General features: G+C 47.4%; 2 protein-coding genes across 3 annotated transcripts in view; one reads left to right on the top strand and one right to left on the bottom strand.

Annotated features, from left to right (window-relative positions):
• On the top strand, positions 1-24873 carry ALDH6A1 (aldehyde dehydrogenase 6 family member A1). The gene is made up of 12 exons (XM_075926885.1): positions 1-138; positions 927-983; positions 6782-6856; positions 8354-8515; positions 9122-9200; positions 9761-10063; positions 11435-11556; positions 12909-13098; positions 20229-20410; positions 22060-22239; positions 22509-22607; positions 22906-24873. The coding sequence occupies exons 1-12, from the start codon at positions 85-87 to the stop codon at positions 23008-23010; spliced, it is 1608 nt and encodes a 535-aa protein (XP_075783000.1). The 5' UTR covers positions 1-84; the 3' UTR covers positions 23011-24873.
• The window catches only part of BBOF1 (basal body orientation factor 1), a 28437-nt gene continuing 21805 nt past the window's right edge, over positions 18323-24954 (bottom strand). For both annotated transcript variants that reach the window (XM_025181965.2, XM_014570797.3), the window contains one exon: positions 18323-18405. The gene's annotated coding sequence lies outside the window, so the exon portion shown is untranslated. The remainder of the gene's footprint in view (positions 18406-24954) is intronic.

The following is a 24954-nucleotide window of genomic DNA, read 5'->3' on the forward strand; positions in this document are numbered from 1 at the left end:
AGCGGCCAATGGCAGTGCGGGGGCGGGACCTGAGGGCCCGTGAGGGTCTGTCCTGCGGGGGCCGGGGGACTCTCTGCAGGCGGGATGGTGGCGCTGGCAGGTCGCGGGGCCCAGGCTGGGCAGCGGCTCCTGTGCAGGGTGAGGCCGGGCGCCCGCTGTACGGCGGGGGTGTCGAGCAGCCCCCGGCCCGGGGCGAGGTGCGGGAGCCCTGCTGTAGCTCCAGCGGCTGGGCTCACGCCTCCCCTGTGCCGGACAGTCCCCCGGGCTATCGGCCTTGTGGCCGCCGGACGAGTGTTTCTCGCGGTTCCTCTGGGCTCCGCCTGGCTGCCAGCAAGACCCGAGGCCGCCGCTCCAGCGGGCAGGCGGGCCGAGGTGCTGGGATAGGTTTTCTCCGGGGGTGACAGCAGGGGTTGGCAGCGAGGTTCCCGGGCATGACTGGGGAGAGCTGGGCGGGGTCTCAGCTGGGATCTGCACGCGTCTGGCCTCACTGTTCCGTGCCACTGACGGCTGCCCCGAGGCGAGCTGTCGGACGGTGCTTGGAAGGCTGCACCCTTGAAACGGTTTAGGTTAAAACCGATAAACTAGGAGGAATTTTCCAGCGCTTTCAAATACGATCTGGCAAGGCTCACCTGAACCCAGTTCGTGCTTTGGGTCCTTGCCATTGATTCCGTTAGCACGTGTTCAGTCCCCTAGCCTGATATGGGGTATGATTGAGACCCCCTTCCCACAGCATCTTACCGTGCAACCAGTGGTATTTGTGGCTGCCCCTTTGCTCCCTCAGGCTATAGTTGACTCATGGACGTTGGGGATCAGATCCCAGGCTCTCTCCACAACCATAGCGTCTGCACGGGTTTAACCTCTGCAGGATTTGCCTCCTGTGTGTCTAACAGCATTGATCTCTGTGTGTCTGCCTTTCTTTCATGTAGATCCTAGGAAAAGTCAGTCCCACCTGGTATTCATCCTTTTCCTCCTCTTACTCAGTGGTGAGTTCATTCTTGTTCCTGTTGACAAGCTTTACCAAAGGGGAGACATGGGAAGTTCAAAGGGCCCTGGATGCAGGGGAGGAGGAGGAGGAGATGCAGATGGTGACTATCTTATTAGCCAGCTATGCACACTTGTATGGCAGGAGCTGCACCCCCGTACTATCACTTGCATAACTTAGCATGCCCAGTACCTGTCTAATCTGGTGTTAAACTAAATCAGACTTTGCAGTTGCATTGCCAAAGGAGGGGGTTGGTATTTGGAAGAAAATGTATTTGCTGAATTAGCTTTAGATAACTTAGCCCAGTTAGTAAGAGCAGGGCATGAAACAATTTCATGTTAGGCCTCTAGATAGGGCTGGCTAAAGTTCTGGGAAGTCTATAACTGCTACTGGGGCAGGTGGATTGTTGGACTCCTTTCCTCATGCAATGAAACACTTCCTTCACATCTTTTTAAAAAGTCACTTCCAGGGCTTAAATTCTCAGAGACTATTTCACAGAGCTGACCACCATTTAGGACACAGCTGCCAAATGAAGCACGTCTCAGGGAGAGGAGAGGGTGTTCTCAGGGCTTCTATAGGTTTGAAAATATTTACCGGAGCTCTGTTCTGGGTGGCTCCAGGTGAATCTGGGGTTCAGTGAAGGGAGGGAGGAGAGTCCTAAAGCCTTTCTAAATAAGGATGTAAGTGAGTAGTGAAGTCAGGTATTTGACTACTCACTCTCCCTTCCATGTCACTGCCTCTGTATTGGTGGCAGCAAGGAGGGGTGGGCAGGAGCCGGTGCTGGTGGGAGCCACCTTAAAAGCCAGTTCCCTCCAGCACTGTCTCTGTGGTGCCATGCTCTAGAAATCTCTGTCTTGTACTGCACAGCCCTTTCCTGGACAATACGAGCTTGGATAATAATAGAAATAAGTACACTTGCTGTCCCAAGTGGAGTTTCCCAAACACTTCAAATACACTGGATCAAAGGGAATGATTTTTGTATGCTTTTAAGCGTGAAGCATACGAGTCAGAATTTAATACAAGAAAAATAAAATAAAAACGTTACAGGCAACGACTGCCTAACTTTGCCATTATGGCAGCAGTTCGCAAACTGTCATTCAGAACCACAGAATGGGCTATGATCAAGTTTTAATTGGGTCTGCAAAGGCTGGCATTGGATTTGCTGTGGACCAGGACCAAAGACTGATTTTGATGACTTTGACTTTGGCCCTGAGTGGTGGGGTTCAGGTTACAGGTCTGCTGAGGCCTTGGGCTTTAGCCTACCCACCCAGGGTGTTGGGGCTTGAGGTTTTCCCCACTTTCCTGACAGCCAGGGCAGCAGGTCTCAGGTGGGCTCAGGCTTTGGCCTCCTCTCCTGGGGCCATGCAGTAATATTTTATTGTTGGAAGAAGGTTACAATGCAATGAGGTTTTGGAACCCCTGAACTAAGGTAAATTCAAAGCAAAGCAGTAACGATGGGTGACAGGGGAAGGAGGAAGACACTGACCACGTGCTCCCTGCTTCCGCCCAAGGAAGGACCAGGACAACTCCCTTCTGCTCCAGGCCCTGTCTCTCCTTGCCCCTTTGTTTCAGCCCAGGGGACTGGTGGGGCCAGGGGTCTGTGCTGCACTCTTCCTACACATGGATTGGGTGGCTCCAGCTTGTGCAATGCTGTTCTATTCAATATTTTGTTTTCTTGTCATTATTCATTGTGGCCTATTTACTGCACAATATTCAGACCTTGTGTTGAAAATAGAATTATTTCTTTACTCAAAATTTTTATCTACATCTCCAAAAATAAGTTGCAGACATATGCATTCACATTTATAAATGTAGATACTTGCAGATATAAAGCAGAGCTCTATCTACATATAGGCTTATAGTTATATAGAGCTAAGTAGTCTTGAAAAAAAATCAGCTTTTAGGCATCTCAAATTAGGCAACCAAAATTAGTAAATGTTTTTGACCCAAGTCTCCTTGCCTCAGTTTCCCTATCTGTAAAATGGGGATAATAAAACTACTACCTCACCGGGGTTATGTGAAGATACAAAACATTAATGAGTTATTTAGAACCCTACACAACTGCAGACATCCACATGCGCAGATGTGGTTTTTTTTGTAGATGGAGATGCGGATACAAGTGTTGTATAGAGCCTTGCACAAATGCGTGTGAAAAGTTTGCTTTAAGTGACTTACCTAGTATCACTTAGGAACTCTGTGGCAGAGACAGCATTCATTTGTTTTAAGCATGAGTCAGTCCTTCTCTTCCTGCATTCCCCTACCCCACTCAGTACAAGTCGTCCAACTTCTGCCACAAATAAGGCAGGGGCCCTATGGACAGAAGTCCCCTTTCATACCTCGCCTGGATTCAACAGAATAGGTCCATTTTGTCCAGTGAATGAAGCAAGGAGTTTGTGAGATGAGGGGGAAAAATGTGAATATGTAATTGAAGACTGTAGCATAATGCTGATACACAAGGGGCTGGATTAAAGTTGCAGAGTTATTCTTAACTTTAATTCCCAATTTTTGATTGCTTAGCTTTGCAACTTAAATTTTCTTTTAATGTAGTTTTTTTGTGTGTAATTGCCTAGCTCTTAAAAAAGCAAACTGGGGGGCAGGGGGAATTCCATTGTGGCATCCAAGTGATACCCACATGGGTTATTAGTTGGGTTGATACTGTGGTGTTATATGCATATCCCATCACAGGAGTGAAGATATTCAGGGGTGTGGATGCCACCTGATTGGCTACAGGGTATTCAGCTGTCTCTCTAGTCTGTAAATGTCCCCTTGCAGTCTAGGGTATTTGAGCTTAGTGTCTAAGGTCAATAGTGCTGTGCTTTCTCTCAGAGCAGTACAGTCTGCTGGTCAGAGTCCATCATGGTCAGCCTTCACTCCAGGGCAGTGTGGCCTAGTGGCCAGAGTCAGTAAGTGGCCCTGGTCTCAGGGCAACACAGAGAATCGGTAAGTAGCTCTTGTTGCAGGGCAGTAGGTCCTAAAGGCCAGGCCAGAATCAGTAGGATTGGGGCAAGCACCCTGGTAGGGGGAACCGGGCCCACCCTACACCACCAGGTCCTACCCAGCGCCCTGCGAGCAGCAGAACAATCTACAACTCCCTCGGTGGGGAATCTGGCCAAAACCCGCCAAATATACCTGGGTGGGAGAGGCCATTCCTGCACCCTCCCTGGGTCACTTACTACGATTCTGGCAGGTCGACGTCCCACATAGTGGCTTGGTCTCCCAGTTCCCTGGCAGCGGCTTCTTCCTGGGACTCTGCGGGGATTGCATAGCAGCCGTCTCCTGGGATTCCGGGTTCTCACTGTTCTGGGTCACTGGCTGCTGCAGCATGGGAGCTCTGGCTGGAAGTCTTTCTCCTTCATTGGCCAGCCCAGATAAGCTACTCTCTTGCCTTTTATGCTGCCCCAGCACTTGGAGCATGCCCAGTCTGGTTGAAGGAGCAGGGCTTTCTCTGCCCACAGGGTTTTCATTCCCCCTGCTCCAGTGTGGGGTATTCACACCCTGTTACAGGTACCTTTAGAACCACCACACAGACCGTAGTCATTTCACTTAGTGAAGTAACTGATAGCAATAGTAAGTTGACATCCTCTAGTGGCACAGAGGAAGGTGAGAGACTTTGCCAGTGAGTTTCATAGATATTTGCTGAAACTGGGGAGTGGAGAGAATCAAAATGTTTGGGTTCCCTTGCAGGCTCTTTGGTTTATATATTTTAGAAATGTGTATCTGACCGCGTGTGAGTCCTTTTGTTCAAGAACTCCTAAATGGTAAGAGCTAGGTATATCAAATTTGGTGTGCAACTTCCTCTTCTAACTTAAAGCAAGGTCAGGGTTTGAATATGCCAGGAAAATGGGATCTGCTGGGAATGAGATTGTTTTCCATAACACACAAAGGGAGGGGGCTGATTGGGGGACACCATACTGCAGTGACCACTGGAGACAGCCGGACCACCAAGAGAGTGACCAGCTGGGACTGGAATTCACCATCTTGCTGGCCACCATACCTGGTAAGTGGCCCGCCCTGATCCCAAACCCCTCCCATCTCAGCCCTTGGCCACAGCACTTGAGTGGGGTGGTGAGGGAGAGCCCTGATTCCTGCACTCCCACCCCCTGCCCTGAGCCTCTCACTCCCCAACCCTCACTCTTACACCTCCGCATCTCCAGCTCCCTGCCCCGAGCCTCTCTTCAACTCTCCACTCTGACTCCTGCACACACACCCCCAAGCACCTCAACCTCCTGTCCTGAGTTCACCCACATTCCCAAGGCCCTGCCCTGACTCCTGCACACCACATATCACCAACCTCCTGCCCTGAAGGACCCAGGCAATGCCAGGTAAGTCTTCTAGTTTGTAAATAAGAAAACAATACAAAGTGAGCACTGTACACTTTGTATTCTCTATTGTAATTGAAATCAATATATTTGAAAATATAGAAAATCATTCACAAATATATATAATAAACTTAAATTTGTATTCTGTTATAACAGTGCAGTTAAAACTGCTATTAATTGTGACTTTTTCATATTTGCTGCATGTATTAACTGTGATTAATTTACAGCCCTAGTTATTACAGAAAAAAATCTGGATTTGCCCTGGTGCTGGAGGGACCAGGCTTTGTGGAGATGTCGCATGTGTATCCTGCTCACTTCTAAGAGCAGTGATGCAATGGAGTATACTCACTGAGGGAACCTTGTGCGTGCAAATTGTGATTTCCCCTCTTCCCCTCGCTTCCCAAAGGCTTAGACTTTGACCAAATATGAGTGAATTTTCATGGTGACAGCAAAAGGCACATCCCTAACACAAAGGCCATCATCCTGCCAAATTTCAAGTCTTTGCTCCAAAGCTTTCAGGTGCTAAAGCTTTCTAAAGAAAAAGTTCACAGAATTTAACTTGCAAAATGACATATTTTCTCTTAGCCTTGCTCCCAAAAATGACGAAGCCACTCTGGATGAAATTTTACCCAAAAATTCACTCTTGAGAGAATGACGAGGAGTCCTGTGGCACCTTATAGACTAACAGATTTATAGGAGCATAAGCTTTCATGGGCAAAAGTGGGTCTTTGCCCACGAAAGCATATGCTCCTATAAATCTGTTAGTCTATAAGGTGCCACAGGACTTCTCATTGCTTTTGCAGATTCAGACTAACATGGCTACCCCTCTGACAAATTTGAGAGACACCCCTAGTATAGAAGGGTATATCTAAACTACATGGCTCCGTTGACGGAGCCATGTAGATTTGTTTGTTCGGCAAAGGGAAATGAAGCCGCGATTTCAATAATCGCGACTTCATTTAAATTTAAATGTCTGCCCCGCTCTGCCGATCAGCTGTTTGTCGGCAGATCGGAGCAGTCTGGATGCTCCCCTGCTGACATGAAAGCCCTTTATCGACCTCCCCACTAAACCTCATCCTACGAGGCATAATGGGGAGGTCGATAAAGGGCTTTCAGGTCGGCGCAGAAGTGTCCAGACTAGCACGCTGAGCCAACAAACAGCTGATCAGCTGTTTGTCGGCTCAGCGCGGCAGCCATTTAAATTTAAATGAAACAGCGATTATTTAAATCGCAGCTTCATTTCCCTTTGCCGATCAGCCTAACCTACATGGCTCCGTCGATGGAGCCATGTAGGTTAGACACACCCGAAGATATCAGCTTGAAGTCTGCCAGAGTTCTAAGCAACTGAACACAGGATCTTTTAAATGGGAAGCATCAGGAAACATTAAAAAATAGGTGGTGCTACCAGTCCTTTCTATGCAGTATCGTGGCACAAAGGGCAAGTAAAAACATCACTGTTCTGTGCTTTTGTTTTCTGCAGCCAGCAACCAAACTGTTCATTGATGGAAAGTTTGTTGAATCCACAACTACCGAATGGATTGATATCCACAACCCAGTAAGTGAAGTGACCTCTGCTGCTGTGTGGGCTCCCACTGTGGTCAAGAGGGGGTTGCATCTCACTGGAGTTGCAAGTGGAGAAGCAGGGAGCATGACTCTCTTGCAAGTGCTCTCTTAAGGGTCAACTACCTTCTCAAGGTTAATGTCAGACCCAGGAGAAATGATGAACGCTGTCTTCTCTCCCTATATGGTAGATTTCTGAGACTTAGACCTCTGTTTCCACTCTTTGCACAGGGAAGGGATTCTGTAACTTGCACAGAAAGTTAGTGAATGGTTTCTGCCATAGAATCATAGAAGTGACTGGCCAAACATGATTTGATGTAAGCCTGAAGGTAAACTCCTGGCAGAGACTGGTGTGACATCCCTCCACCCCTCAAGGGGGAAAAGACAATCCTGTCTGGAATCTGAGATTCTTTTTCCCCCTCTTTTGATGGCTCTTTTAAGCCATGAAAATCCCCGTGAATTTTGGCATCAAGTATCATGTTGGATGCAACTGCTTTTCAAGTCTGATCTCAGGACCTACATTCTGTTTCATTTCTATGTCTGGCTCCAGGGGGCAGATGCAAGATCCTGTCTGATCCTTGAAGCAGGTGTCTGGACAGAGAGCCCATTAGAGCCCATTTTGACATATATTTATTATTTTTTCATATTGTTCATGATAGTGAAGAGAAGCTTGAGACTCTGCAAAGCTAGCTCAACCAATTAAACTTGTATCCAGTGAGAAGATTCACCCTTTGCAAGGCTACTCATTTTCTTTATTTCTTTTCCTCTTGCTCTGAACGGTTACTTATTTTTATTTTGCAGATGTCTCTCTGAATGATGCAACTGATGATCTTTGCTATGTCAATGCAGATTTTTTATAATCTAGACTTAAAGAATGTTAAGATTGCTAAAACAAACTCTCAAAGGATAGGAATTCTAGAATTATGGTTGTCTATATGAATTATGATATAGTACTTAATTTTGTAATCACTTAACTCAGAGCACAAGAGAAACAGCAGATGAGACATGGAAAAAAAGACTATAATATAGAGAGATGCTGCTGTCCATAGGATCCCATCTTATGCACAATAGTGATAGAAATGTAGCCGTGTTAGTCTGGGGTAGTTGAAGCAAAATGCAGGACAATGTAGCACTTTAAAGACTAACAAGATGGTTTATTAGATGATGAGCTTTCATGGGCCAGACCCACTTCCTCAGATCAAACTCAGATCTGAGGAAGTGGGTCTGGCCCACAAAAGCTCATCATCTAATAAACCATCTTGTTAGTCTTTAAAGTGCTACATTGTCCTGCATCTTATGCACAGCAGATGTGTAGTGAAGTAGGGATGTAAGCATCATTTATTACATGATGCTTACTGGGTAAGCGGTTAACTGGCAGCTGGAGCAGCCCCCCACTGACACAATGTGACTGGCTTGAGCAGCCCCCGCCAGACTGAGGTATGAAAGGGGCATTAAAGAGGATGAATTTTGATATAGTTGGTTGTTCCATCAGGCCACAAATGAAGTGGTTGGTCGTGTCCCAAAGGCCACAGAGAGAGAGATGGAGGCAGCTGCGAATTCATGCAAAAAAGCTTTTCGGAACTGGTCAGAGACATCTGTTCTGAGCCGCCAGCAAATCTTTCTGCGTTACCAGCAGCTCATCAAGGACAACCTGGTGAGACACCGATAGCTGTCCTCAACAGCTGTTGTTAAGTGCAGGCCATGAACCCAGGGTGAGGAGGCTCAAAAACTGTTTCTTGGGCTCATGCTTGCGGCAGTGCTGCCTGGGTTCATGAGCTGAAGGGGGATGGCATTCCTTATGCCATGGGAGGAATGGTGAGGTGGTCTTCAGGCTCATGGAGACAAAAGTAGTGTTGCCTGGGGACAGAGATAGGACAGATGATTGTTTGCATTTTATCTTATGCCAAGTGCTGATTCAAATTGTCTTGAGGTTTGGCGGAGTCAGTGAAGGTAAAAAGAAGAAATATCTGCAAGAGGAGTTCTCACCAGTACTTTGCAGTCCGTCCAGTCCACATCCCCAGATAGCTTGGCTGTGATGCCATGGGGCCAGCCCTGCAATTCCAGTTGTCCTGATTAAAACGTTACCTTTTTGAAGATTTTCAAGGGTATAGTGACTTATATTAAGAAGTAACAAACTGAGCAGTGTTTCCTTTCCAACCCATGGGTGCTGGTCAAGTCATTGTGTATTTGGCTATCTTTGGAACTGTCTCTACCTCCCAGTTGTGATGGTTGGCCCTTTTAACTTTTTTTTAATTTCCAGAAAGAAGTTGCCAAACTTATCACTTTGGAGCAAGGAAAGACCCTGGCTGATGCTGAGGGAGATGTATTCCGAGGCCTCCGTAAGCTGCTGGCTCCTGCTATAAGGGGCTTTCAGAAGCTATGGGCAGGGTAAAAGACCACTGAGCAACAGGGATTCTAGGGCACAAGAAAGTAGCCACCTTCAGAACTTTCACATGAAGATAGAGGGATGGCCTTGTCTTTACCTTAGCAGCTCTGGATGGAAAAGGTCTATTTTCCAACACTTTGAAGCTGTTGCTCACTTCCTCTCCCTGCAAGTTATACTACTCCAGATGGCTTGTGCATCTTTTCCTGTGCACAGAAATGGCTGAGATAAAAGTCCCTGCTAGGATTGGTTCCCCTATGCTTCTTGTATGGGGAAAGTGTTACTAACCTCACTCAGGGCTCCTGTTATGAACATTAAATGGATGCTTTCCTCATTGCATTCAGAGCCAGCTAGTCTATTGTGCTTGGCACTGCAGGGAGTGTTCATAGTGCATGTGGACTGCAGGCTGTGGGGAAAGATGCAGGAAGAGAGAATAGCACTGTGCCATTGGAGAGAGGAATTCTAGGGCTGAGTAGTAGGAGCTCACCCTGTGTCATATCACCCTTTCTGCTGCAGAGGTGGTTGAGCATGCCTGTAGCGTGACATCCCTCCTGCTGGGAGAGACCCTGCCCTCCGTCACTAAGGACATGGACACTTACACCTATCGCCTGCCTCTGGGAGTGTGTGCAGGGATTGCACCATTCAATTTTCCAGGCATGATTCCTCTCTGGATGTTCCCCATGGCCATGGTTTGTGGAAACACCTTCTTGATGAAGCCATCAGAGCGTGTGCCAGGAGCACTCATGTTTCTTGCTAAGCTGTTACAGGACGCTGGTGCCCCTGATGGGACTCTGAACATCATCCATGGGCAACATGAAGGTAAATGTGTGCATTGAGGGGGGCATAGAGATACTGGGGTTTCCACTGTTTGTAGACCAGCATAGTATTTGGGGTTTGTGGAATGTGGGACAAAAGGAATCCAGGTAAACAGGGCTTACCAAGTGGCGGTGAGCCCTGCTCACCAACTGTGCAGTTCAGCACACTGCGCATGCTTGTAATCTACTCACCATGGGTGAGTAGATTACACTAATTGTCGAGCCCTGCAGGTAAGTGCAAGGCTAATAGAGAAACCATTAAAGAGGTTGGACATGCAAATGGACATTTTAAATAGGGATGTAAACATTTGCCTTACCCAATGATGTTTACCAGTTACTGGTTAACCAGCAGCCAGCTTCCTGCCTGCCTGTGGCAAGGTGGGCCCAGCCCAGCTGGAGCAGCCCCCAATCAGAAACTAGTGCAGTGGGTGTGGCCTGGCTAGAGCAGCTGCCTCCTCAACCAGGCTGTAGGCTGGGGATGCTCCAACCTGGCTGGGCCCACTGTACTGTGGGCGGGGGGTGCTCCAGCCTGTCCAGAGCATCCTCTACCCACAGCACACCCAGCCTGGCTGGAGCAGTCTACTGCACTGCTGGAGAGGGGGTACTTCAGCCCGGCTACACCCACTTGCCATGGGTGGGAGCTACTCCAGCCAACCAGGCCCATCCATCTGTTAAATATCACATTTAACCAGTTAATTGATTAAACAGGATTTTACATCCCTAATTTTAAACCTGAATATCTAATTTAGATCCTTAGGATGGTCTTTTCACAGTGTCCAAGTTACTTAGAAACAACTGCCATTGTCTTTGGGTACTTGTACTCTTCAGTTTCTTAAGCACATTGAAAAATGCCATCATCTGAGGCTAAATATGGATTTAGGAGCCTAACTTAAAGCACCCAGTTTGACAGATTTTGGCTGCTAAACAGTAAAACAGAACCTGCCCTGGCAGTTCTGGAGCTGGACGAACATCAAGATATAAAGGATAAAGAATACTAAGAACTCCAATGTGTAGGAAAGTCTAGAAGATATCTGGGATTTGAGTGCCAGAAGGGCAGAGACCATAGTAAGTGGAGGAGCTAGGATTTGGGTGCTATGGTGACAGAATGATTAGGGATCCAGGAAGGTGAACAGAGGGATAGGGATTTAAATGATAGAGAAAGAAAGTGGATGGGCAGCAGTAGAATTTGGATCCCCGTAATGGTGGTACACAGAGGGGCAGGAATCTGGGTACTAACACTGTGAGTAGCAGCGTGATGGGCACTATGTGGAAGACCAGAAGGGACCATTTGATTAAAACGGTTCCTTCTAGCCTGGGACTCTATGGAAAAGAATGTTAGAGTCCCAGCATATGACGAGCTATTTCTTCTTTGAAGCTGTGAATTTTATTTGTGACCATCCGGATATCAAGGCAATCAGCTTCGTGGGGTCCAATCAGGCTGGAGAATACATCTATGAAAGAGGATCCCAGAATGGCAAGAGAGTCCAATCCAACATGGTAATGCCCCTCAGTATATCAGGGATTTTAGTCTACAGGCTGCTATTGCCTTGTACATATGTGCAATTGATTTGATCACAGGAGTCCCTTTGGGGTTGTCACCCTGTGTGCTGGTCATGCCACTGAGCCAGCCTATCTGCCTTCTGGGGCACACCCCATCCTCTCCTACTGGGCCAGAAGCTCTGGTCTCCCCTGGCCAAGATGCAGAGTTGTGGTAACAGCACTCTTCCCCATTCTCCTCCCCCTACCCCCACTCCAGAGCAATACAGATGCAGAACCAGGTCCGCTCTGAGACGGACTCAGCTCGGAGGCACCCAGGAACATAGCCCCAAAGAGGACCAAAATCCCAAATAAATCCATTTTATTCTTCATAAGTTTTACTCTCTATCAATGAAAGAGATGCACAGTAGTTGCTCCTCCTCAGATGATAAATGTTTACACTGAGCTTGATAATAAATAAGTGAAAACAGACACATCAAAGTAAGTAACTAAAACAAAACATGCCTATTAAGCATAATACACTAAGAGCAATTGTTTCAAAGTATGTTCCTTACCCGTTGTCTTTGGTTCAGGTAAAATCTTTCTAGAAAGAGTTATTCTTTCTTTCTGGCTTGGCTCTACAGCTTTTTAGGGATCTTTGTTTCCTGGTTTCTTCAGGCCTTCTCTTAAAGGAGAGAGGCAATTTCAAAAGACAGATGAAGACAAAAGCCTGATTGAATCAACCCATTAAATAGTCTTTCCCCAGAATGGGAACCATTTGTTTAATTTCCCCATCCCCATAGAAAAATAGCAGATTCAGGATGGATTCCAGTACCAGGCATCATGGTCACATGTCTTTCTAGGACCAACCGCAGTTTGGGCTTATAAGGAAAACAAACCCATTTATAGATTGTCATCTTGAGCCACTGTGTTTCCAGAGTATCAGTAATGGCCCTCATTAGCACATTCAGAATTATAAACCGATCCACACTTAATACTCCTAACTTCACATACAAGACTGATTTTCACACAAAAATAGAATATACACCTTCTGTGGATCCTAACTTTAAAAATGCTATATTACCTTTTGCCTAAAGCATCTTATAGTTATGCATATTCATAAGCCAGTTTTCGTAAAGTTTGGGGGGGGGGGGGGCATGACGACATGCTTAAGAGCTTTTCCATTCAGATTCAGGGAGTGAATTGAATTAGTGCAGTTGTATGTGCTGAGAGAAAGTAAGCTTCTTTTTCTATTAGGATGTTAGCACTTCAGTAACAGCTACAGTAGGAAGTTGTTGTCACTCCAGAGCTGGGAAGATGGCAAGCCAGGTTTATTTAACAGTTTGAGATTGTATATATGTCTTGTATTTTAGGGAGCCAAGAACCATGGTGTGGTAATGCCGGATGCCAATAAGGAGAACACCTTGAACCAGCTTGTTGGTGCTGCTTTTGGAGCAGCTGGCCAACGCTGCATGGCCTTGTCTACAGCCATATTAGTAGGCGAGGCAAAGAAATGGCTGCCAGAGCTGGTGGAGAGAGCCAAGAGCCTGCGAGTTAATGCAGGTATATATCTGTTTGGTAGCTTCAGGCTAAACCCCTGATTTGTGTGTTTGTGTATCTGGTACATCATAGTGTGTGACTATGACGTCTTGGCTCCATGGGATTGGTGCATGGAGGAGGGGTTGGAAGACTTCCTGCTTGAAGGCTCTCCAGGTTCTGTATAAGTACAACAAGAAGTCTGAATTCAGCACCATGTGGTTGAGGTGCAGAGAGGCTCTGTGAAAGAGGGCTTAGTTGTATTATTAGAACTCTAGTTTTACTTTCGCAACACAAGCAGTTTATAACTAGGTTTGGATATTTTTTGTGTTAGGACTCAGCCTTGCATTTAACATAGCAATCCCATTTACAAAGTGTGTGGGATTACAACACACTTTGGCTGTTTCTACACTGGCGGGTTCTTGCGCAAAAACTTGCCGCCTGTCTACACTGCACGCACGTTCTTGCGCAAGTAAATCTACAGTATAGCATCAGAAAACAGGGCTTCTTGCATGAGAGCTCTGATGCTCCCTATCAGGAAGAAGCCTTCTTGCGCAAGAGGCCAGTGTAGACAGGCAGCCAAGAGTTTTTTGCACAAAAACCGGCCTCACAGGAAAAAAGCCAAGTGGCTTCTTGGATGCTCCATACCTGCACTCACAGCTTCTTACTTCCTGGTTACCAGGCCACCCCCCTCCCCTTAAAGCCACACGCAGCCTGAAGGCACCACGGAGCAGCAGCAGCTCAGCCAGCTGCTCCATCACGCAGCTCTGCCCTGCTGCACCCACGAGGCCCCCAGAGGAGATGTCTGCTCCAGAGGGACACCCCCGAGATCCTGCACCCTCCTCCCAGCAGCCACCACAGGGCTCCCAGGAGGCCCAGAGGGGCACCAAGAGGCATGCCCGTTGCTGGTCCCAGGCAGAGGTGGAGGCCCTTCTGGACCTGTGGGCCAACGAGGAAGCCCTCCATGACCCCCATGCCCGTCGTCGGAATGCAGACATTTTTAGCCGCATGGCCCAGGCACTCTCGCAGCAGGGACATCTGGCCCGGACCCTTGAACAGGTCTGGGCTAAGGTGAAGAAGCTGCACCTGGGCTATGTCCGGGCCACCGAGGGCCAGGGGGCAGGAGCCAACACCTGTCCCCACTACAACTGCCTCCACGCCATCCTCAGTGAGACAGCAATCTCAGGAACCTTTGGTGCCAGTGGACACTGGCCTGCACCACCCCAGTGACCAGGCCACGTGACATGGAGGAGGGTGACCTGCCCACTGGGACAACCGCAGCAGCACTGTCACCCTGCACCTGGAGCCAGTGCTGAGCAGCCAGGATGTCTCCCAGGCTTCATCTGAGGCCAGAGAAGGATCCTCTGGTGAGTGTTTTGCTTCTCACTTGCAAGGGTTGGGGGAGCCGGGTGCCTGGGAGGAGAGAGAGGAAGTGTCTCTCAGGTAGTTCGAGCTGCACGTTGTGTAATAGTATGCAGCATGTGCAACCTTGTGTAGCCTGACTGTGTGGCAGGTGGATGCGGCAGGCAGCTCCAGGGCACACTTGGGACCCTGCTGCTTGCACACGTCCTGACTGGTGGAGAAGGGGGGGTGCCGGCTGGAAGCAGTCAAGGCCCCAAGAGCTCAGGCTAGAAGCCCACACCTCCCACAGGGCGCCGCACACAGACAGCACATAGCCATACCTGGCTGTGCTACACAGCAGCTGCTCCTGGGGAAACTGCAGTGATCCAGCCCTGTGAGCACAGCCCCCATGGAGCCCTTCGCTTGCTCCCGGCCCCTAGGCTGCCCCTGAGGGAAGCCCCTCACTACAGCCACACACTTTCCTGGACTACTTGTCTGAGGGCTAGCAGGAGGGGGAGCGGGGAAGCGATCGGCCTGGCCCTATGGCCGCTTGAGTTTTGCTGCAAGGACGGTACACTCTCCAGTCACCTTGGCTCTGTCTCTGAGGACATCAGTTGACAGGGGTCTGAGACCCCAGACCTCGTCTGCCATACTTGCTCCCATGCAATGTGGGGGGATTTAGCTAACTCCTCTTTAAATTCTGTTAATAGTCCTAAGCCTCCACAGCCTCCCCTGGCAAGGAATTCCACAGATTGATACAACACATGCCAGGTGGCCAGGACACAGTCAAGGGGTCTTCAGTCACGGTGATGTCTCCCAAGGGGTTACAATCCATGGAGGATCACTTTACTCCAGGGGGAGTCCTGTATGCAAACATACATACAAGGGACCATGCGCGCCCAAGGCATAGTAGTGTGGTGTCACTTGGGCTCAGGGTGGAGGGCATGGAGTGCAGGGACAGTGTGGGCAGGGCTGCTTGACTGCCCCATCATTATCTCTGTTCTCTGCAGCAGGACCATCCAGGAGTGAGGGACCCTCCAGCCCTGCAGCAGTGGCAGAACCCCCAACCTCCCAGGCACCAGTCCGGCGGGTCAAGACCAGCTACTACGGCGGCACGTCCAGGCCGTTGAGAGAATGGAGGTGGCGGTCACCAGAAAAATAGTCGCTGACCTGGAGTGGTGGCAGTAGGCACGGGGGCAGTATCTGCAATGGTGTGACTGCATGTGCAACATTATTACCACCCTGACATTGCACATAGGTCACGCCGTGCACTATGGCATGGCCTTGACACATCCACCTGCCCTCCCTGCCATGCCCATGCCCCCTCCGGCTGCCTTGCCTCCACCTGCTGCACCCCATTCTGCCCACCTCCCCGTGCTGCCTGCCCTGACCCTGCCTGAAGGCCAGCTAGGACTCTGCCCCTGCAAAGGCACTGGCAAGAGCCACCCCTCCCATCAGTAGCTCACTCTCCCCCTCCAGAGGCCCCTTCTTCCTCCCCCTCTCAGTTCAGATCCCTCTTCCTCCTCCCCCTCTCAGTTCAGAGGCCCCTCCCACTGCCCACTCTTCTTCCCTATTGTTAAGGCAAATAAAAGTTTTTTCTGTTAAACAAAACCAAACTAGTTTTTTCTTATTGGGAGGTGAGGAAAGGGTTGGGGATGGGAGGGAGATGTAGATGGGAGACTGAAGCGACCCTACTGTGGGGCCTGGGAGAACATGTCCTTCAGGGCCTCCCTGATGCGCACCTCATCGTGGTCCACCTGGCGGATGGCAGCTGTGCAGGGCTGTTCAAATACCCAGCATTCGGCTGCCATTCATGCAGGGAGGAAGGCCGCTCCCCTTCCACTCCATGATGCTGTGGAGCACACAGCACGCTGCCACAACTTCAGGAATGTTCTGTTCACCCATCTCGAGACGGGTGAGCAGACAATGAAAGGCACACTCGACCTGGTTGCGGGCCTGGTTCAGGCGGTCATTGAAACTTGTCCAACCATCCTGTGTAGGGCTGCATCAACAAGGGCATCAGGGGGTAGGCCGTGTCCCCCATAACACAGAGAGGCACGTGGATGTCCCCAGCAGTAAATTACTGCTGGGGAAAGAAAGTGCCCGCCTCCAGCCTGAAAAACAGGCTGGAGTTTTAGGATGTGGGCATCATGTGCCCTGCCGGACCACCCCACATAAATGTCTGTGAAGCTGCCACAGTGGTCCACAAGGGCCTGGAGTACGATGGAGAAGTACTCATTCCGGTTAATAAAATGGGCCTCTTTATGTTCCGGGCCATGGATGGGGATGTGGGTTGCATTCAGGGCTCCCTCACAGTTGGGGAACCCCAGGGCAGTGAAGCCAGCCACTGTTGCGTCCATGTCCCAAAGGCAGATGACTCTCTGGAGCAGGATGTCATTGATGGCATGGACAACTTGCAGAAGGGTGTAAAGAAACAGAGAACACACTGAAGGAGGCAGGGTAAGTGCGTGATCCCTTGGGGGGGTGCCCGCCCCTCCTGTGATGCCCTCTGTCCCCAAAAGCACCAGGGTCCCCTCACCCCACAGGCTCCCCCCCATACCAAAAGACCTATGTGAGGGAGGGATGGCACAAACCCCTGGTGACGAGGCATCCCCCACTCTCCCCACTCCCCCAGCCTGGAGTCTTCCCTTCACTTGGGCAGAGTGCAGTACCCCCTCAGGACTTACCTGCATCACGACGGCACTGACAGTGGACTTGCGCACCCTGAACTGGTGTCCCACCGAGTGGTAGCTCTCCGGGGTGGCCAGCTTCCAGAGGGCAATGGCGACCCTTTTGTTGACCAGGATGGCAGCCCGCAGCCGCGTGGTAGGTCTCTGGAGCGCAGGGGCGAGCCAGGCACACAGCTCCAGGAACGTCTGCTTTCGCATTCTGAAGTTCCAGAGCCACTGCTGGTCGTCCCATTGCTCCAGGACCAGCCAGTCCCACCAGTCAGTACTGGTGTCCAGTCTCCAATATCGCCTCACCACGGTAGGGTAAGGATGCCCCAGGGACGCCACCGCATCCATGGAGAGGGAGTCCAGCTCAAGCTCAGACTCGAGCTCCTGCAGGGTAGCGCAGTAGCATGGAGCAGCAGCTGCAGGCACTCCAAAATGGCTGTGTGGGGCCAGAGCAGGAATAGGGCCACCCCTGGCTCAATGGCACAGCAGTGATGATTCCAAAGGCACTAGGCCAGAAGCTGTGGTGTCCAAAGAGGCTGAGGGAAACCACAACTAGAATTGCTACAGCTGTCAGTCCCTGCAAGAGGTCCCAAAGCACGAGAGAAACAGCTGTCCAGGGAGATCCCTTTAATCACGTGTCTTAAAGGAGCTCTAGCCCCTGCCCCTGGAAAGTCCTGGTGCCCTTTTGCCCTCTGCAAAATAGTTCCGGGCTGAAGCTTTTGCGCAACAGCGTCCCGCTAGTGGGGACACACTCTTGCGCAAAAGCGCATGGCTCTTACGATGCGCTGTGACCAGTGTGGATGCTCTCTTGCGCAAGTACTTTTGCGCAATACCTTTTGTGCAAAATAGTTCTTGCACAAGAAGCGTGCAGTGTAGACATAGCCTTTTATTCTAGGAAAGTTCCCCTTTCATTTGCATTCAGTAAAGCCATTCAGATGGAAACCTCTCTTTGTAGGGAGGTAAGTCAGTCTGCTGATAGATTTTGTAGTTGATGTAAACAACAAAGAAATAAACAAAGGTAGCTGATGTAAAGATCTTTCCCTGTCATACATTTTTATTGGAAAAAAAAATTGAAGAACTTCATACATAGATTGCTTTGCATTTCATGGATGTTCATATTACAGCTCCATTTATAGGCTTTGTACAGCATATTTTTAACTGTGTGTGAATGAGGTTTGTCCATATTTTATACTTTTATCACATTATATTGAGTTAAATTCTTGTACAGACCAAACAATATAACATACATATTCCCCTTCTTTTCTGCCAGCATAGATGTCTTCCCTTCACTCCATTTTCCATTTCTGAAGAGATACTGTTGAGACAATCATCCTATTAATGTGACATCATTAACAGAACCATTATAGTTATACTGAAATAAGTCTCTTGCTATTTAGGACTAGCTTATCTAAAACAAAATCTTAATAATTTTGCATCTTTTCCATTCTAATTTTCCTAAAATATGTTTGTGGAACACACACACCAGAGTACAGGTGAGTTAAAAAGTCAAGACAGGCTAAAAACAGAAGGGCTTCCTGATTTTTTTTTTTTTAAAGTCTCAAAGTTTCTGGGGCTTATTTAATTATTTTTCAGAATCTGGCTCATGATTTTTAATCCCCTTGAAATTGGCAATATTGCAGACTAAACTAACTCAGTTCACCTTGATTCCATCTCATGCTTGTTTTAGCGTCTATCATATTAAGCATACAAAGACCAAGATGACCTTAGGTTACTTTTTTCTCACTCTGGCTCAAGAAAGCTTTTGTAAATCTTTCAATAACTTCAAAATTAGAGACCTCAACAGATCAAGGGCTGGGGACTAATGTCTCCTTTTTTGGAAGCACAGGGCCTTTAGTTCTGTTGGTTCGGAGCTTGGGCTCCTCTATGAGACTGGAGTTTATGGGACTTGGTTTTGTGTGTTTGACCTCTGTGTTCCTCTTCTACTTAATTTTAACAAAAGACAGAAGTATGTAGCACTTTAAAGGCTAACAAGATGGTTTATTAGGTGATGAGCTTTTGTGGGCTAGACCCACTTTCTCAGATCAGTATGTGGAAGAAAATCAGCACAACCATATATACCAAAGTAATACAATTAAAAAAAAAATGAATGCATGTGAAACTGACAAATCAAATTTTAGAACAGAGTGGGGGTGAGGGGAGAAGGTCAGTGCCTGTAAGGTAATGACATAGGGGTGATAATAGGGGAAGCTGACTTTGTAATGGGTGAGATAATTAGAGTCTTTGTTTAAACCCATATATAAAGTGTCAAATTTAAGCATGAATGACAATTCTGAAGCTTCTCGTTGAAGTCTGGAGTCTCTTTGAAGCAATATGCATGTTTTAAGGTCATTGAGGGAATGGTCAGTCTGGCTGAAATGGCAAGCAACAGCTTTCTCTCTTTGAGAGAGTCTGTCTGTTTTATGTGCATTGATTCTTTGGCGAAGTGTCAGACGTTTTTGTCCAATGTACATAGCAGATGGACACTTTAGGCACATGATGGCATGAATTATATTTCTGGATGAACAGGAATATGTGACGTAAGACTCTCCCATAGAGAGAAAGCTGTTGCTTGCCATTTCAGCCAGACTGACCATTCCCTCAATGACCTTAAAATATGCATATTGCTTCAAAGAGACTCCATCGAGAAGCTTCAGAATTGTCATTCATGCTTAAATTTGACACTTTATGTATGGGTTTAAACAAAGACTCTAATTATCTCACCCATTACAAAGACAGCTTCCCCTATTATCACCCCTATGTTATTACCTCACAGACACTAACCTTCTCCCATCACCCTCACTCTGTTCTAAAATTTGTCAGTTTCACATGCGTTCATTTTTTTTTAATTGTATTACTTTGGTATATATGGTTGTGCTGATTTTCTTCCACATGTTGATCTGAGGAAGTGGGTCTGGCCCATGAAAGCTCATCACCTAATAAACCATCTTGTTAGTCTTTAAAGTGCTACATACTTCTTTCTTTTGTTTCAGCTAGACCAGACTAACACGGCTGCATCTCTATCACTATTCTACTTAATTTTAAGATTCTTATATCTTTTCAGAGAATGTAGTTGTTGGTTTTCTCTTTGGAGATGAACCCATCACAATTCAAACCTTCCCATGCTTCTGTACCTCAAAGGAGACCAACCAGGAGCAGATCTGGGGCCCTTGATCAGCCCTCAGGCTAAAGAGCGGGTCTGTCACCTGATCGAGAGCGGAGTGAAGGAAGGAGCTGCTCTCCTTCTGGATGGACGAAACATCAAAGTGAAGGGCTATGAGAGAGGAAACTTTGTTGGACCAACAATCCTTGCTAAAGTCCAGGTGAGCTAGCCAAGGGCTGATCACTGGATACAAAGGATTGAAGTATGTCATAGAATCAGTGGAAAGAGTGGCACTTGTGTTTTTTCCCCAATACCCTTGGTAATGGCACAGTGGACTTATCAGTCATGATAGGCTAGATGGGAAACTGCTGCTGAAGTGTGTGATTTTGAGCACTTCGCACATGTGTTAATTGGGCAGGATAGCATGTTTAAGGCTCCACCATGGGTATATCCTGAAACCTTGATGGAAGAGTGATAAGCGAAGTGGTCTGTGAAGCTGGGAAATTGGGAGGTAGGAAGTTAGAGGAGTGTGGATGGGGTTTAATTGTTAAACTTTCAGCTGCTGCACAAAATATTGGTAATTTGGAATGACAATAGGAGAGTTATGGGCAATGTGAGAGTGCAAGGGAGAGGGATAGCTGGTAAGATGCAATGGGGTGACTGGCAGGCAAGTTGTGCCAGTTGTAGTGATCAGATCACCAGGCTGGTGGGGGATGGAAAGACAGGAGATATGGAAGCAGAAGCAAAGTAATCCGAGTTTGGACTCCTTGATCAACCATTAGGCTAAAGAGTAAATGTGTTACTTGCCTAACAGCAGGCAGGCAGGGGTAACAAGAAGGCTAAGTGTCAAAAGCCAGAACACTGATGGTTTAATGTTTGGTGGTGTGAATGTGGGAATTGGGTGTGACAGATGACAGGGTGTGGCATTGTGATTGTTGGCTACCAGGGCATGTGAGACAGTGGGACATGCAAATTCAATAAGGATAAATGCAAATTATTTCACTTAGGAAGGAGTAATCAGTTACACACATGGAAAATGGGAAATGACTGCCTTGGGAAGGAGCATTGCAAAAAGGATCAGGTGGGAAGGGTTCCATAGTGGATCGCAAGTTAAAGATGAGTGAACAGTTGCCAAAAAAAACCCACTCACAAAACATAAATTCTGGGGCATATTAGCAGCAGTAAGCAAACCTGAAAAGTCATTCTTCCACGTTACTCTGTGCTGGTTAGGCCTCAACTGGAGTATTGTGTCCAGTTCTGTGTATCATGTTAAGAAAGATGTGGACAAAGTAGAGAAAGTCCATTGAAGAGCAACAAAAATGATTAAAGCTCTGGAATACAAGACAGATGAGGGAAAAGTGGGAAAAAAATGGGTTTGTTTAGTTTGGAGAAGTGAACAGATTGCACAATAAGTTTTCAAGTAATAAAAGATTGTTACAAGGAGAGTAAGAAAATTTTTTCTCTCCTTAACCTCTGAGGATAGGACAAGATGCATTAGGCTAAATTGCAGCAAGACTGGTTTAGGTTGAACATTAAGAAAAACTTCCCATCAGGGTGGTTAAGCACCAGAATAAATTGCCCAGGGAGGATGTGCAATCTCCGTTCTTAGAGATTAAGAGCAGATGAGACAAACACCTGTCAGAGATGGTCTTGATAATACTTAGTCTTGCCATGAGTGCACGGGACTGGACTAGATGACCTCTTGAGGTCGCTTAGAGTTGATTCTATGCAAGATGATGTCCATTGAGAAGGATGATGAATGATGGGAACGTTCTGAGGGTTTGATTTGTGTAGGATGTGTTCTCTTGTTTGGGGGGGCATGTGGCATTTTCCTGGCTTGACTTTTGCTTTCTGCTGTTTTTGCCTTAGCCAAGCATGACCTGCTACAAGGAGGAAATCTTTGGGCCAGTTCTGGTGGTTCTGGAAGCAGACACTCTCGATGAAGCAATTGAGATAGTTAACAGGAATCCCTATGGAAATGGAACCGCAATCTTCACCACCAATGGTGCTACCGCTCGGAAATACTCCCACTTGGTAGATGTGGGGCAGGTATGTAGCACAGGGTAATGTATAGAGTAGAATTATTCCCATCAGTGCTTGCCATATCCATGGGACACACATCTAGTTCCAGTTTCTGATTTCTGTTTTAAGGTGTCATAATATTTGATTAGGTAATATACTACTTTTACATGCTAAATACTCCATATTTAAGGAAATTGGATCTAGTATCAGGGGAAGAGAAATGAGCAGATGGTCTGTTATTTCTACAGTGTTGTACTTGTTCCTTCTATTAATGTGGCAACTTTGCTCTGATTTAGGTGGGTGTAAATGTTCCAATCCCAGTGCCTCTGCCCATGTTCTCCTTCACTGGCTCACGTGCATCTTTTAGAGGCGATACCAATTTCTATGGCAAACAGGTAACTCAAGAAATTAGGAAAACTATTGTGTTTTGCTGCTCTGTGTAACTGGTACAGGAAGCCAGGTGGAGGTGAGGGAAGAGACCACAATATGGCATTAAGGTGGAGACTTGTGAATGGAGGAAGAATTGAGCAGTATAACTTATTGCTGGGGCAGAGACCTCAGGATTACGGGAAGAGCAGAGAAACTACTGGCCACTTGGGTACTGGATATCTCTGGACCCTGAGGGTATTAGTGAGAAGTTTGCAGGAATCCCAAGGCCAAATAGTCAACCCTTGTTTGTTTCATTTCCTTTAGGGGGTTCAGTTCTATACACAGCTGAAGACCATTATATCTCAGTGGAAAGAGGAAGATGCTACAGTTACCAAGCCTGCTGTAGTTATGCCAACCATGGGAAACTAACCAGCTTTTACAGGGTACCATCCATGATGCTCTTCACCTTTTGTGCTACAGACTTTTCCCAGCTATGTCCTGACTGCTTTTGTTCCCTATTTCTTTGGGAATAGAAAGTCCCAGTCTTCCCAAGACCTCTTTCCAAATCAGGGAGGCTTTTTATGTAATGCACAATTTAAGTTTTCTGTTGTTCTCAGCTAATTGAGCTCATTTTTCTCCCCAGAGGAAACCCTCTTTAGTGGCAGGTCAAATGTCAAGCCTGGGTATAAGGTCTCTTCTCCCCATCCCTTCAAACTGCACTTGTACAGGCTCCATTTTCTATTAGATAGTACCACTGACTCAGTGCTGCAGCTTTCTCCACTTCCTTCTCTGGCCCAAGATTCCAATTCTACTTCACTTTGAGGAAATCTCACTGGTGCCAGCGAAGTGGCTTTTCTGTTATGGAGAAGGTAACAAGTTTGGGACTCTCTGAAGTTCTGAAGAGTTTAACCTCAGACCCACTGAATAGTTTTGAAGGACTTGACACTCGGGAACTGGCTGCTTTAAGAGTTTTAGAAGGAGATCTAGTGGGGGGGCTTGACTGAAGATCAAGGAGATTGCTATGAGCGTGAGTCCCACCCTACATCTATCTGATTGGAAACGCTCTGATCCCCATCATCTATGTATCCTGCCAACTCCTGTTAGTTCTCAACTCTTATCTGAAGCAACTTTCAGGATGATGCTTATTATGATAGCAGCAGTGTGCCTATATGCTGTGTGAATCTGGAAGCAGAAGCACAACCCTGTGTATATAACCACTCCAGGCTCATGTTACTCAAGCCATGTTAGGGGGGAATTGGTAAGAAGAAGGCGTTTCCTTCCATAGAAAGCAACCAATCCCAATCTTTTAGTTACTCCTCCTGATTTTATGTTGCTACTACCCACATTGATTCACTGTATACCTGCTCAAGTATGTGTGCACATCTTCTAGTGACTGCAGGCCCCAATACTAGTGACAGGCCAGGAGATTATGTCAGCCTGTGTGATAAAGATCTGTTTCTTTGCAACTGGAGGTCTGAAATTCTATCCCTAGCACTGATGGGAGGATTGGAGGTTGAGCTGGTAACTCATGATGCAGCCATGGAGTAGTTAAGGAAAAGTCCTGGGATGGAGTAAGATTAAGGGTGACGTTATCTTGGCTTTACTTGGACTCTTCTATAAGGGGCAGGGATCTACAGTCCCTCTAAGCTGTGCAACTTCCCCTTAAACTCCACGCAGGGATTCAGAACATCTCCCTGCCCAGAGAGCTACCTAGGGTGCCCCGTGGTGCTCCAGCAATGATTTAAAGGGCCTAGGGCTCCAGCCACCACCACTCCTGCACTAGCTGTGGCTGGGCGCTCCAGGCCTTTTTGAATCACCAGACTGAGGGGCAACTGTCCCCTTTGCCCTCCTCTTCCCACTCCCTCGTCAGCAGGCCTATCCCAATCCCTTGGCTCCATTCCCACCACACGCTGCCCATGTGCACAATGACTTTTGTTATATGATATATCACTTCCACCTTGGTGCACATAAGTCATTCTGCATATGGATGCAAAAAATTAGAAGGTACACTGGGAGAGACTTGTAAAAAGTTGCTTCTCGCACCTGAGGAAAATCATGCTCTTAAGCTGATTCTAATCATGATTCATTGGTCTAATTGAATGAACTGAATGTGAACACTTTGTATTCTGCCTGCTGATAGAGGCCTTTTGTAACTGACAGCTGCCTGACTTTAATACAACTGCTGGTGTGCCATTAATATTTGTGTATTTTCTCTCAGGTTCCAGTATAGCTTAGGAAAATTCTCATTTCTGCAATTGATTATGAATAAAAATTGCTAATGCATTTCTTTAATGAGTGAGGGGGCAGGTGTTTGTTTTTAAATAAGACCTTGAGGGGGCAGGTGTTTGTTTTTAAATAAGACCTTGGGCAGAC

The sequence above is a fragment of the Pelodiscus sinensis genome, chromosome 4 (assembly GCF_049634645.1).
Source record: "Pelodiscus sinensis isolate JC-2024 chromosome 4, ASM4963464v1, whole genome shotgun sequence".
In the NCBI taxonomy this organism is placed as follows: domain Eukaryota; kingdom Metazoa; phylum Chordata; order Testudines; family Trionychidae; genus Pelodiscus; species Pelodiscus sinensis.

Coding starts and splice junctions, on each gene's coding strand:
- ALDH6A1 (XM_075926885.1), top strand. CDS start 85: ATGGTGGCGCTGGCAGGTCGCGGGGCCCAGGCTGGGCAGCGGCTCCTG. Junction 139..926: donor GGCAGCGGCTCCTGTGCAGG/GTGAGGCCGGGC, acceptor TCTTTCATGTAG/ATCCTAGGAAAAGTCAGTCC. Junction 13,099..20,228: donor GAGCCTGCGAGTTAATGCAG/GTATATATCTGT, acceptor TGTACCTCAAAG/GAGACCAACCAGGAGCAGAT.